Source organism: Sapajus apella, unplaced genomic scaffold (assembly GCF_009761245.1).
Source record: "Sapajus apella isolate SASKATOON/1434 unplaced genomic scaffold, GSC_monkey_1.0 scaffold6, whole genome shotgun sequence".
Lineage (NCBI taxonomy): Eukaryota > Metazoa > Chordata > Mammalia > Primates > Cebidae > Sapajus > Sapajus apella.
Genome location: NW_022436946.1, coordinates 32,318,971 through 32,333,503, shown reverse-complemented (window position 1 = coordinate 32,333,503; position 14,533 = coordinate 32,318,971). Strand labels below are relative to the sequence as shown.

At 39.6% G+C, this 14,533-nt stretch overlaps 1 protein-coding gene across 3 annotated transcripts in view; it reads left to right on the top strand.

Moving 5' to 3' along the window:
* Window positions 1–14,533, top strand: part of DCBLD1 (discoidin, CUB and LCCL domain containing 1) — a 66,468-nt gene that overhangs the window by 48,160 nt on the left and 3,775 nt on the right. For 2 of the 3 annotated variants that reach the window (XM_032274953.1, XM_032274954.1), the window contains exons 6-14: window positions 410–543; window positions 5,528–5,568; window positions 6,642–6,857; window positions 7,279–7,403; window positions 8,631–8,778; window positions 8,895–9,002; window positions 11,060–11,147; window positions 13,060–13,109; window positions 13,993–14,112. In XM_032274953.1, the coding sequence (XP_032130844.1) occupies window positions 410–543; window positions 5,528–5,568; window positions 6,642–6,857; window positions 7,279–7,403; window positions 8,631–8,778; window positions 8,895–9,002; window positions 11,060–11,147; window positions 13,060–13,109; window positions 13,993–14,112 (1,030 nt within the window). The remainder of the gene's footprint in view (window positions 1–409; window positions 544–5,527; window positions 5,569–6,641; window positions 6,858–7,278; window positions 7,404–8,630; window positions 8,779–8,894; window positions 9,003–11,059; window positions 11,148–13,059; window positions 13,110–13,992; window positions 14,113–14,533) is intronic. The other variant, XM_032274955.1, reaches the window with a different exon arrangement.

Here is a 14,533-nt window from a genome sequence, read left to right as displayed (position 1 = left end):
GGTCTCTCCAAAACTTAGTAGCTTGAAGTTGAAGCCATTTTATTTGCTGATGAGTTTGAGGGTGAGCAGTTTGGGCTTCAGCCACATTGGATTGGATTCTTAAGCTCCCTTAGCCTGGAATCACTCTTGTGGCTTCCATCATATGGAAGATTAACTGGGGGCTCAAGGGTCTGAGGTGGCTTCACTCACATGTGTAACAGTTGGCTAGGCCCTGTTATCTGCAGCAGAACAAAGCAAGCCACATGTCCCAGAGTCAATGAGGGAGGTGACCACTCCAGGGCATGGCCATTGGAAGGCTTTATTCGTTGGGGCCACTACTGTAAATTACCACAGAAACAAAATAGAAAACTCCAACTATATTTTAACGGTGTTCTTTTAAGTTCTGCATGATGGTGTTGCTGTGTTTCAGACCTCTTTATTGTGCAAAGCTGCCATCCATGCAGGAATAATTGCTGACGAACTGGGTGGCCAGATCAGTGTGCTTCAGCACAAAGGGATCAGTCGATATGAAGGAATCCTGGCCAATGGTGTGCTGTCAAGGGAGTAAGTACTTTTTTTCAGTACCGTTTGTTCTGAGTAGAAGGTAACCCTGAAGAATAATTTAACCAGCTCACAACTTTGAAAAGACGGCAGGGATGTGATAGCAAGGGTTTGTCAACTGGAAAAATATGCATGAGTGCTTAGAGCAGCATTTCTCGTCTCTGGGTGGATGACAAATGTAGCAATCAGAAAGCTCACTGGTTATGCTGACATGTAAATTAAAATGGCTCACTCTGAAGCCCTGGGGCAGAGGAGTGTTTTCACTCTCGGGTGCTTTTGTGGGAGAAAATAAAGGCTGAATCCTTTTTAGGTTTTTACAACTTGAGTAAATTACTGGTTACCTCCAATATTATCATCAGCTGAAACCCTTAAAGAACCACTCAGCTCCCTAGAAGATTCCTAGAGACAGTCATTTACTGATGAGTTTGGGAAGTGAAAATAGATGGCTTTTGTTAACATTGTTTAAAAAAAGATTGCTTTTGTTAATATTACATTCTTCATTTGTTTTTACCCTGTGCTGTTTTAGCTTCATGAGAAAAAATATATCTATGTGTTAATTGCTTTAAACATTTCCACCTAAGCTTTTCATATTTTCAGATTTCCTCAGTCTCTAGAAGGTAGAAAAGTAGAGCTATGTAGAACTCAGTGTCAACCTGCCCTGTGGTCCAGACATCCACACACAGGATACAGACAGCTTAGAATGGCCAAGAGGGAGACACTCCTGGAGTGGAAACCTAGTGAGGGAAAGGTGCTCCTTGAGCCACTGTATTTCTCTCTTTCACTCTCTCCTTCTCTCTGTGTCCCTGGATATGTCTTCTGCCTTCTGTGACTCTGTTTTTTGCGCAGGTTTTCACATGGCCTGGGTTCCAAGAATAAGGCACAAGACAGAGGTTTTAGGCGTTTTGGGATCCAGAAATGGGGGAAAAAATGCCAGGACCTATATATTCAATCACTCGTTAATCTGTATGACGATCTCCCCCTGCCCCTGCTATTTTGTCCTAGCATGCAGAAAGAACATGGTTATGTTTTACTGTTCCATTTTTATAATGAATGGTGAGCCATCTTATCTTGGATAGGTTCTCAGGTTAGTCAGCATAGATAGATACAGTGAGATGTTATTTTGATAATTGCAGTGTTTTCCTTCACCTTCCTACTTTTATTTAAATGTATTAGCAATGTCATAGGTCAAATAGGTATCCTGACTACAAGTTATGACATTGCTTTTATTGGAAAATGTGTCTTAAGTTCTGAAGAACCAGCTTACGAACTCACATGTAAACTTTGGGACTAACACCCAATTTATGATTGGGGGTGTTGACCCATACTCATAGGCAGTGCTATTTGAAAGCAGTAACTGAAGTTAGGGGAGAGGTAGTTAGGTCATCTTCACGAAGGAGATGAGTCTTGTGTTTGATGGAAGGCAGGAACAGTGCTAAGAGGGATTATGGGGGTAGAGTCAAGACTGGGGAGCAATGTTGGGGTGGGGTGGTGACCGTCGGCACACCATGCTCACAGTCATGAGGGTGTCTATGGAGAAAAGGCAGAGTCTCTCACTGGCAATTCTGAATTCAGAAGTTCAGGCCTCAGGGTGCAGGTAACTAGAGAAGATGTTCCAATATAACTCTTTTACTCAAGCAATGCAGGTAGTACTGTGTGTAATCCACAAAAGACTTCCATCCACCAAGGACAGCGGTGCATGCCGTGCACTTGGACATGTGGGCTTACCTCATGGTATTTGTGTTCTCTGCCTACCATGACCCTCCCATTTATTTGCTTTCCCCTTCTAGATAGATTTTCAGCTGTAAGAGTACACAAAGTGTCCTTTTCATATTACCTGAACATTCAAAGACAAATTAGTCTCTAAATTTGTGCCAATGTTTAAGATCCAAAAGTTCCATAACAGTATGCTGTTAGAAACTAAAATCTCTATTCAGATGAATAAAATTATACATATATACACATACACATATATACATACATTTTTCACATAAATATTTGTCACATACTTTTCAGAACATTAAATTTTATTTTAAAATTTACATTCTGATTTATAGTAAAAGTGATCACTTATGCACAGTAAGCCTTTAAATGCCAACTTGACCTTGACTTTTAAGAATGTATTTTTTTTTAGGTTTTTTGATGGTTTCTTCTGTTGATAGTAGGTTGCTACTTTAGGAAAATAACAGGCTCTAGCCTGAATTCGTTAGGTGCTACCACTTCCAAACAGGAATGAAGAGCTACCCTTTGGCTTTCAGTCTGTTTTTGGAATCATTTGTCTGTGTTTGTCTACATTTGAATGCTCCTTTTATTGGAAAACAGGATAACAAAAAGTTTGACTAGGATTTTATTTTACTTTTGAACAACAATTATTAAAACTGTTGAATAAAGTTAGACCTTGTATTCTCAGTTACTTCTGGGACATGATAAATACAAATATTTTATAACATTTGAAAATTATATATTACATATATAATTTTACATATATATTTTATATAATTTTATATATTTCATATAATTTTAAGTTACACTTCCATGCAAAAAGTAGAGTACACAAATCTAAACCATTAATGAATTATAAAAGGTTTTGTTTCATATTCCATATAATTATTTGTACTAATTGTCTGATTTTTGTATTGGGAGGAGTGGATGGAAAGTGCAGAATTATATCAAGATCTTTCTTCTAGATCTGTGATTTTTGCACTGACTTTTTGCACTGACCAAATAGTTTACTGTGTGTTCACACAGTCTCTTCCACTTATTTAGATTTGAAATCTTCAGGGAGCAGTTGTTTTTATCTGTGTTGTTTTGCTCTTGGGGAAACACTGTACATGCGGTCATTGAACTTATATTCCCACACACGATTGTTTGGCATTCAGGAAAAACCAGAGAAGGAAGTATTGCAGCTGAGGAAGAAGGGGTCCCTAAAGTAAATATCTAGGGTTCTTCTGGGATTCATCCCCGGTCAGATCACTTCCTTAATTTGAAGAGACCAGAATGGAATCAGGAAGAGGGACTGACTGCATACCGAGGATAATGGTGCTAACCATCAGAAGGGAAAACCTTCTTTCTGTTTCCATCAGATCTTCTTGATTGCTTCTGTAGCCCTCTGGGGAGGCCTTTTATTCCTGTAATCTGATTGAATTCATTCACTCTAATGTGTGAATGCTTCAGAACCCTAACCTCCCTATGGGGGTTTTTATTTTTAAAGAGTAGGCTTATTAACCTATAGAATTATTTAAGTGGTCTGTATTTAATTAGTTTAATGGAATGAAATGGAAAAACATTTTCCAGTTGATAATGGAGGAAAGCCAGGCAGAGAACTGTTAGAAGCAGAGCTTTTCCTGGTTTCTTCTCAGGATTAACTCCAAAGTTATCCTTCCCATACTTTTTGGTTAACAACAACAAAACTAATATTTCATGGCAGGAGGAGTGAGCTTAGTTTCTTAGGGTTGCCACAGCATTATTTGGGCTTATTTGAGCCACATTTCAAATTTAACAGTGTAGAAACATTAGAGAAAATGGAAAAGGAGACAAAAGAGAGGCTCTACATAAATCTTAATACAATTTTAATATGATTAGCACCTACATTTAAGTGTCAGGAGAGTTGAGTTCTCACCCAAGCTTTTTTGCTAACTATGAACTCAGGCAAGTCCCAGGACCCGTGTGGATCTGAGTTTTTTCAGGCAAGTAATGATTGGTGCCTGTATTATATTCAGTGCAGAGATTATAGAAGAACCTGTATGTGGAATATTAGGGTTTATGGAGCCTGCAAAGCATAGACAATGTGAAAGAGAAAGTCTATTCTGGAGAGTTTTACTACCCATTGTTTCTAAAAAGAGCTTTTGATGGGAAGGTACTTATACTCTTGGCCAGAGTACTTTTGCGTTATTTGCGGATTTCATGTTTTAGTATTCTGTTTGTCCATTATTCCCATTTATAATTCAGAGTTAAACATTTAAAATAATAAGCAGCACTCTGAGGTTGTAAAATAGTTGTAAAAAGTTGGGCACAACAGGGGCATCTACCTTTTGGTGTTTACCTCTAGTATCTAATACTGGGCACATGAAGCTAATGTTGAGGCCTCCACATTTTCCATTCATTCTATGTATTTTTCATACCACTGACTTTGTGAGGAATTATTTTAAAGGCTGATCTGTTCTTCTAAGGTAGATAAGGACATTTCTGTGGCCTCAGGAATCTCTTCTGCAGTGAAAGAGACAACTGCAGAATGAGGCTGATTCGATCATTTCTCCTGTGATAGTGATAGAAGCTGTAGAACTGCAAGGATCAGGAGTCCACAGGACAAATGCCAGATGAGTGGTGGTACTGTCTTGCAGCAGTGAGGCCAGCTCACTGACATGCTATGTGTTTTCTCCAGCTGTACCTTGTCATCCAGAAGCAGGAGCTGGTTCAAGGTTTGGTGCCGGTTGCTACAGTAGGTAGGAATGTGACTGTGGAGAGAGACGGAGCAGAGACTGTCCCCAGAGCAACACTGCTGAAGCAAGATCCTCAGTGAAAGGAGAGAGATGTGTGGGGAAGACAGATGGAAATGAGTGGAACACTTTAAGGTGACTGCTCAGACAAAGAGAGATTTCAGGGCCGTAATCCTTTATGTCTTCATCATCTTGCATTAATTAATTGAGATGTAAGGTTAGTCCTGAGAGTGTATATCTACACATTCCTTTCCAATAAATTCAGCATGGTGAAAATAGCTCAGGATTCTGATTCAAAAGTAGCATCTCAGAGTCCTAGCCTCTTGTCACCTATATGAAGTTAGGAAAGTTGCTTACCTTCCATGGGCCTAAGCTTCCTGTTCTATAAAGTACTGATGATGAAGATAATAGCAGTAGGTTTGCAAGGGTGTTGTAAGGATCATGTGGGGAAGCGCAGGTGCGAAGGCTGTGTGAGCCCTGTGATGTAGCACTGTATTAGTCACTAAGATCTAGGTAACCAACTCACCTTCTCATGTTTGTCTTTGTTGTTTCAGTGGTTCCCTGTCAGACAGGCGATTTCTGTTTACCTCCAATGGTAAGGATCATGCTTTCCTTACAAATTTGATATTTGAAAATTCTTCAGTAGTAGTTTATTCCTCCATACCCTTCAGATTATATCATTTAAAAGGTTTTTTTCTTCTTTTTATTTTTTCTTAGGTCACATAGCACATTAAAAAAAAAAAAAAAAAAGGGAGACAGGGTCTCACTATGTTGCTCAAGCTGGTCTCAAATTCCTGGGCTTAAGTGATCCTCCTGCCTCAGCCACCCACACCAAATCTTCTTGACTTAACCATACACAGGATAATAATCCTAATTAACATTAAGCAGAAAATATGTTTCTTTATAATCTAAACTCTCTCAAACTTTTGCCTAAAAGAATCAAAAGTGAAACATTTAAGATAAATTCCTTAATCTTAGATTTTAAGAGAAAAGGCTTTCAAATATTGCAATTTGATTTATTATTTTGAATAAAGTTATTGAAAGTGAGTATATAAAAGCTGTTTAGCTTCACCATTATGGAATGTATTCTAAATAAATACTCTCCCTTCGCATAAATGATTTCAAGGAAAACACTGACTATTTCTTCTTTGCCCAGAAGAGCAGGCCTTTATTTGCTGCCTTCACATTGCTATATTGGACATGGTATAGTTAAGGTCCTTTGGATGAATATTGGTAAAGCTTACTGATCTTCAGAGGACTTAGACACATCTGCTTTTCAAGTATGTGGAAAGAATGGAGTTCCCTTCTGATTCTAAATCCTTTAAAATGAGAAGGAACACAGCATTTTAAACCTTTTAACACAGATTGCACTTTGTTGAAATCAGGGTGAATTCAGAAGGTTAGAAAAGAAAATCTACAGTGGGGACAAAGAGATGTCACTTATAGAGGATGTGACTTTGAGGTCTATTAAGAAAAGCAGTAACAGTTTCAAGGCACAGTAGTACAAATGAGTGAAAGTCTGGACCATTTAAAAACTGGTAATTAAACACTTCATTCTATATTAGAATAAAAGTCAACCAGTTGAATATTCTAGGTGAGATGGGGTACTTGTTTTTGCTGTCATTTTATGTCTATCTCTGAAATGTCTTACTGTACTCTTTCTTCTAGGTTGCAGCAGATCCTTGAGTTTGGAACCAGATGGGCAAATCAGAGCTTCTTCCTCATGGCAGTCGGTCAATGAGAGTGGAGACCAAGTTCACTGGTCTCCTGGCCAAGCCCGACTTCAGGACCAAGGCCCATCATGGGCTTCGGGTGACAGTAGCAACAACCACAAACCACGAGAGTGGCTGGAGATAGATTTGGGAGAGAAAAAGAAAATAACAGGTGCAAAAATAACACAAGCACAGGAGTATTTTTGTGGTTGTGAATGACTTGCTGTTGAAAATATGTTTACCATTTACATAGGTGCCTCTCTTCCTACCTCCAAGTACTTGAAATCTTTTAAAATGTAACAAATCTTTACAGTATTTCTGTGAAAAGAACTGGTCTGCAAGTTGTAAATATGGATATATGGATTATATACGGATTAGAGAGGTAATTCTTCATTGTAAAACCTTTATGTGGTGTGTTGTCAGAGTGAAAACATTAATCTGTGAACAGATTTTTAAGTGCAGCTAATATAAGTTGGCCTGTAAGATGATTTGAGGTTTCAAATGAGGGAGAAAAAAATGAAACTTGAAATTATAATACGTGTTATATTTAACAAACTTTAAAAAGTAGCCTGTAATTGTTATTTTCTTACAAGGAATTAGGACTACAGGATCTACACAGTCGAATTTCAACTTTTATGTTAAGAGTTTTGTGATGAACTTCAAAAACAACAATTCTAAGTGGAAGACCTATAAAGGAATTGTGAATAATGAAGAAAAGGTAAGAGTTAGCCCTGGAGGCAAGATAACTGAGTAGGAGAACAGGCCTCTATATATTTTCATTTGTGTGTTTACATTAAATATTTCATTAATAAAAGACAATGAGGCCAGGCATGGTGGCTCATTCCTGTCATCCTCAGGCTTTGAGAGGCCAAGACAGGAGGATCATTTGAGACCATGCTGGGCAGCATAGCAGGATCCCACCACTACAAAAAAATTTTTCTTTTTCAGTTAGCCAAATGTGGCAGTGCATGCTTGTAGTCCTAGATACTTGGGAGGCTGCCACAGGAGGATCACTTGAGCCCAGGAGTTCAAGGTTACAGTGATTATGATTGTGCTATTGTACTACAGTCTGGGCAACAGAGTAAGATCCTGTTTCTAAAATCAAATAAAGTTTTTAAAAAGGTGATGATGGGCTAGGCGCAATGACTCACACCTGTAATCTCAGCACTTTGGGAGGCCAAAGCAGGTGGATTACCTAAGGTCAGGAGTTTGAGACCAGCCTGGCCAACATGGTGAAACCCCATCTCTACTAAAAATACAAAAATTAGCCAGGAGTGGTGGCTGGTGCCTGTAATCCCAGCTACTTGGGAGGCTAAGGCAGGAGAATAGCTTGAACCCAGGAGGCAGAGGTTGCAGTGAGCCGAGATTGTGTCATTGCATTCTAGCCTCTGTAACAGAGTAAGACTCCGTCCCAAGAATAAAACATCTCAAAAAAAAAAAAAAAAAAAAAACCACACACACACACACACAACCTTGAGAGATCTTTGTGATTTAATTCTTTTCTACTTCAGGAATGAAATACTTGTGATTTTGTTGGGAAGTGAAAATTGGCCATTTGAAATGATTCCTTCAGTATAAGCATAGTGGATGTTTGAGTTGGAAGGCAGTGGCAAAAGTGAGAGCTGAAGCCTTGTACTCTTGAGGTTGCTTGTCTGCAGCACCAGTTGAATGTAGAAATATTAAGATCAAGTAATACAGCAAGGCAATTTTAGCTTGTTTATCCAAAATGAAATTTAAACCAGTAAACAGATGAACAGCACCACCTTAGTTAGATAACTTGGCCCTTGTTTGCAAAGCCTCATATCTTCAATATCAAGAGTGTCTAGAAAAATGCAACGGACATAGAATCCTTTTCTTGATTTCATATAACTAGATATAAGTGGGATGATAAACACCTAAAAACTAACCAATAGAATCTTAAGGTAAAAATAATTTCCTTCTATAGGTGTTTCAGGGCAACTCTAACTTTCGGGACCCAGTGCAGAACAATTTCATCCCTCCCATCGTGGCCAGATATGTACGGGTTGTCCCCCAGACATGGCACCAGAGGATAGCCTTGAAGGTGGAGCTCATTGGTTGCCAGATTACACAAGGTAGGGCTCAGGGCAAGACAGTGAGTTATTCAAGTTTAGTCTTTTTTTTTTTTTTTTTTTTTTTTTTTCCTATCAATGTTACTAATGTGGTTTTCCCAACATCCCTCCTTTCTCAGGTAATGATTCATTGGTGTGGCGCAAGACAACTCAAAGCACCAGTGTTTCAACTGAGAAAGAAGATGAGACAATCACAAGGCCCATCCCCTCAGAAGACATGCCCACAGGTAGAGCAGTCATTGTTTTGTGGTTTCATAAGGAGCATAGCTGGTACCCCACCCAATATCAGTAACTTCAACAAAATTTCTTTTTCTCTGTCATATAAATGCTGGAGGTAGATGATCCAGAGGTATTGGCACATATGTAGAATTATGTATGTTTACAGCTTTTCATTGAGTATTAGAAAGATTAGGAATGAACTTATGTGCCCTTCAAACACTAGGTACATATTTTGTGGAAAAATAAAATATTAGCATATTCATGCAATGGAACACTCTGCAGCCACAAAAAAGAATGTATTGGCAATATAGAAAGCTCTCTAAGACATAGTGGCAACTTAAAAAAAATAAGTAAAGTATAGAACTATCTAGCACACCACCCTTTCTGCCAACAGGAGAAATAAAGAATAAATATTCATTCCAGTATCTCTAGAAACATTTCAGGAAACATAATGTGGCTTTCTGTGGAGGAGGAACAGAGGTAGGAGGCACATATTCCATTCCATACTTTTGTATGCTTTTTGCATTTTGAACATCTAAGTGTCTAATATATTCAAATAATGAACATTAAAAGTAAATTTTTTCAGAATATAAAATAATTTACATATCAATTTTGTAAGAATTTGGAAAGATGAGAAAAACACAAGAAAACAAAAATTAGTCATAAATCAGCATCCATTGATAATCACCAAATCTCACTGATTCTAGTAAACTATATTTCTAACTTTAAGACAAAAATGGTAGCATATCATATGATTCTGTTCTGTAGCATATATTTTTCATTTAACATTGTATTATGAGCATTTTCCAATGTTACTAGAATGTTGAAAACCCCAGTTATTAATGTCTTTATACTATATTTTCACATGGATAAACCATTATTTACTTGACCATTCCCCTGATGTTGGGTGTTTAAGTTGTTTGATTTTCCCCAAATTTTTACTCTTAAAAATCACACCACTGCTGGGCCTGGTGGCTTGTTCCTATAGTCCTAGCACTTTGGGAGGCCGAGGCAGGCAGATTACCTGAGCTCAGGAGTTCAAGACCGGCCTGGGCAACAGGGTGAAACCCCATCTCTACTAAAATACAAAAATTAGCCAGGCATGGTGGCATGGGCCTGTAGTCCGAGCTACTCAGGAGGCTGAGGCAGGAGAATTGCTTGAACCTAGGAGGCAGAGGTTGCTGCAAGCTGAGATCACACCACTGCACTCCAGCCTGGGCAACAGAGCGAGGCTCCATCTCTAAAATAAATAAATAAAATAATAAAACAACACCACTGTTACTTACACATAAATTTTGTTTTTATCTAAGTTCCTTTTCCCCTTCTTCATGAATTGCATTTTCCCACTTGTAAGCATCCCTTTATTTTCTTCCCAGGGATCACAGAAGAAAAAGATGAAGATCAAATATATTTTCTTTATTTTGTGTAATTTCCACAAACTTGGGGCCTGCCTTAGAGGCTGTCAAACTGTCCTTTTTTTAGAACAGAAAGAATTTTAGGAAAACATGATGTGGTGTTTCATGCAACACAGTGGAAATGCTGTTTGAGGTCATCAGGCTGCCTTTCCTCTCAGTCCGCAGCCCCAGAGTTCTGTAACAAGGATCCCAGTTTTCCAGGCCACTGTTACGGTACAGGTCCAAACCCGTCTGGCATCCAGGGAAACAGGTTGCTTGAGCCAAAGTAGGAGCTCCACACTGTGCTTAAATCATGTACATGTCTAAATAGTTCCCACCTGAGAGGTGGGGGAGGGGTTCAACTTCCCCCTCATTTCAGATTTTTGGAGTTTAGTATGGGCCAAGCAACAAGCCCAGTGTACCTGTTAGTCCCTGAGAAACTTTGGAAACTGCCTTTGGGGGCCAGGGAGAGAAACTTTATTTTCCCAACCTTTAGCCAGGATTATGCATCCTTTGTTTTTTCTTTCCATTATCAGTAAATGCCTAGCATGTATTCATTTTCTCCCTATGTAAACTGCTTAAAGGCTTTTCAATTCCGTGTTCAGTTTTAGATCATGAAATGCGTTGTCAGTCATTTATGTTGTAATGTAATGGCTTTCCCTCTTCTTTAGGAATGAACATTACAACCGTGGCTATTCCACTGGTGCTTCTTGTTGCCCTGCTGCTTGCTGGAATGGGGATCTTTGCAGCCTTTAGAAAGTATGGTGACTTTATGTTTTAAATTTCTCTAATTATGCAAACAATAATAAAAACACAAAGTTTATTCTTCAGAAATGCAAATCAGCATGACTTCTTTCAAAATAAAATATTAACTTATATTTTAAAAACAAGTTAGATAAAAATAGAAATGATCAAGTATTACTTTATTAATTTTTTTTTTTTTTTTTTTTTTTGAGACGGAGTTTCACTCTTGTTACCCAGGCTGGAGTGCAATGGTGCAACCTCAGCTCACCGCAACCTCCGCCTCCCGGGTTCAGGCAATTCTCCTGCCTCAGCCTCCTGAGTAGCTGGGATTACAGGCACGTGCCACCATGCCCAGCTGATTTTTGTATTTTTAGTAGAGACGGGGTTTCACCATGTTGACCAGGATGGTCTCGATCTCTTGACCTCGTGATCCACCCGCCTCGGCCTCCCAGAGTGCTGGGATTACAGGCATGAGCCACCACGCCCGGAATTTTTTTTAATAGAAAGGGCCTCCCTCTGTCTCCCAGGATGGAGTGCAGTGGCAAGATCATACAAACTCCTGGGCTCAAGCAATCCCCCTGCCTCAATCTCCTGAGTAGCTAGGATTACAGCCATGTGCCACCATGCCCAGCCAATTTTTTTTTATATATTATAGAGATGGAGTCTCGCTTTGCCACCCAGGCTGGTCTCAAACTTCTGGCCTCATTCGATCCTCCCACCTCAGCCTCCCAAAGCAGTGGGATTAGAGGCATGAGCCACTGCACCCCACCATGTATTACTTTATAAGCAGTTCTTGTCATTTAGAGACCTCTGGTAAAGACTTAATCTGTTGAAGTATCCTGAAATTGACCTATTGTTTTAAGAAGTATCTGTGTTTCTCCTCCCTGCAGAGTAAAAGGAATATTAAATAGGCTCCTCAGGGTGTCACCAAGCAGCCCAGTAACTCAACCTCCCCAAGCCTCAGTTTTCTCATGTATAAAATACAGTTTACCCAGATGAGTTCTGAATCTCTTCCAGCATCTAAAATCCATGTTTGACAAAATGTTAGGTGTTGGATCTAAACAAAAATTGGAAAGCATCCTGAAGTTTTGTCTTTTTATATTTTAAACCACTTCAGAATCTATAATGTGTATATTAGTATAGATAGAATGAAGAATAGTTTCTGCCATCATGAGAGAAGGTACAAAATTCTCTGGTTCGGGTAGATATTCATAAGTTAAAGCATATCTTAGTGCAATGTGCTTGTATGAAATGCTTTAGACACCCACAGTTTTGGACTGGAGTACAGATGAAGTGAGACCATGTGATCTTAAGGAACTGCTTCAGGATGACTGCATGAGCTAGTGATTAAGTAAGGCGGCTGGGTGCCATGGCTCATACCTCTAATCCCAGGAAGGATTTGGGAGGAGGCAGGCAGATCACAAGATCAGGAGTTTGAGACCAGCCTGACCAACATTGTGAAACCCCGTCTCTACTAAAAATACAAAAATTAGCCAGGCATGGTGGTGCACGCCTGTAATCCCAGCTACTCAGGAGGCTGAGGCAGGAGAATTGCTTGAACCCAGGAGGTGGAGGTTACAGTGAGCTGAGATTGTGCCACTGCACTCCAGCCTGGGCAACAGAGTGAGACTCCGTCTCAAAAAACAAACACAAAAAAAAAACTAAATAAGACACTGATTTCTAATATGCAAAATAAGATTAATATATATTCTAGTGAAATCTTGTGACCTTTCTTATAAGTGAGATAAATGTATAGAGAATTCTACATATTTGTATGATTTTCTAAAGCACATGGCAGCTGCCATCTCATTTAATCCTCACATCAGCCCTATGAGATAAGTACTATTAAGATCCTCATGATATGTAGGGAGAGAGAGGCAGATTAAATTGGCTCATAAATATTCAGTAGGACTTTTTATCTTGGTAGGAAGAAGAAGAAAGGAAGTCCATATGGATCAGCAGAGGCTCAGAAAACAGGTTGGTTGAAAACTCTGTCTACAGTTTTATCTGTCTTTGAGGAAGGGACGGGATCATCTGCTGATTGAAAGCATGAGGCCAGTAGCCCACATTTATTTGGTTAAAAGACATAAGCCCTGTAGCCTTTAAAATAGCAAACCTATAAGGAAGGAATTTATTGTGTCCTGTCTTTTTATTTTTATGGCCACTTTACTTTTGTTCAATGATATGATCCCCATATCATTTGTCAACATCCTTTTTTCTTGGCCACTGGAGTTTAGGCCATGATACTGTCTGCCATCAAGGAGGTGTGACAAAAGCCTCATCAGTGAACTGAAGTAGGCTCGTGCTGTTAGCATCTGCAGGCCTGTGCTGTACTTTCCACCCTGAGAAAGTGAGAAAAAGACCAGGCATCTGATTATTTCAGGTAATCTTGCACACCAGCCCTGCCTGGTCTTTTTCTCACTTTCTCAGCCACAGACACCCAACCAATGAGTTAGCCATGGTCCAGAGAGAGAGGGCAGTGGGGCAGGACCCCTGAGAAAGCTCAGGGACCACTTGAGACTCCACCTCCCCACGGTCTGAACACCAGCGGCATTGTCTCCTCTGCGTCACAGATGCCATCCCAGTGCAGATTGTGGGAAACCAAGCCCAGATGATCTCACAAAGGGAGAATCTGGGACCCTATGAGGGCAAAATACCTTTTAAAGGCATAGCGGAAAGCTTGGTTGGAGTGGTGTTTGCTGTTGTGGTTAATGATCTCGGCATGCTGTTCTTAGTACACACGCCTGAGGAGGACATTTATCACTGTCAGCCCGACCTCTGACTCATTAAGGAACCTGTTCTGGAGGACGCACATTACATTTCTGATATATTCATTTGTTTTATGTTACCTTTATTCCAGACTGTTGGAAGCAGATTAAATATCCCTTTGCCAGACATCAGTCAGCTGAGTTTACCATCAGCTATGATAATGAGAAGGAGATGACACAAAAGTTAGATCTCATCACAAGTGATATGGCAGGTAAGTGTCATATTTCCAGGACTGTGCTGTTAGGTTGGAGGTACTGCTTATGGGGGAGAGAGGCAGGAGAAAAATAAGGCAAAATCGTTTTCTGTTTACATAGGATCCAATAAATCTGAAATGTGTTTTTTCTGCATTCTGCACAGAATTACAAACTGACACTGAGATATTACTCAAAAACCCTATTCAGCCAGTCTCTTCACCTGCAGGGGATATAGTGACATCCATACTGATATCCCTGATGTACTACTGGTATCTGGAAGCCCTGAATCTATTTTTGTTACCAAAGCTCTGATGAAGGCACTTGGAAAGAGGGACTAGAAGGAGGAATTAAATACCATTCCTGCCCTGAGGAAGGTGAGACAGGAAATAAAGGAACTCCCAGTATGAAAAGGGCCTCAGTGTCCCTGACAAGCCATCT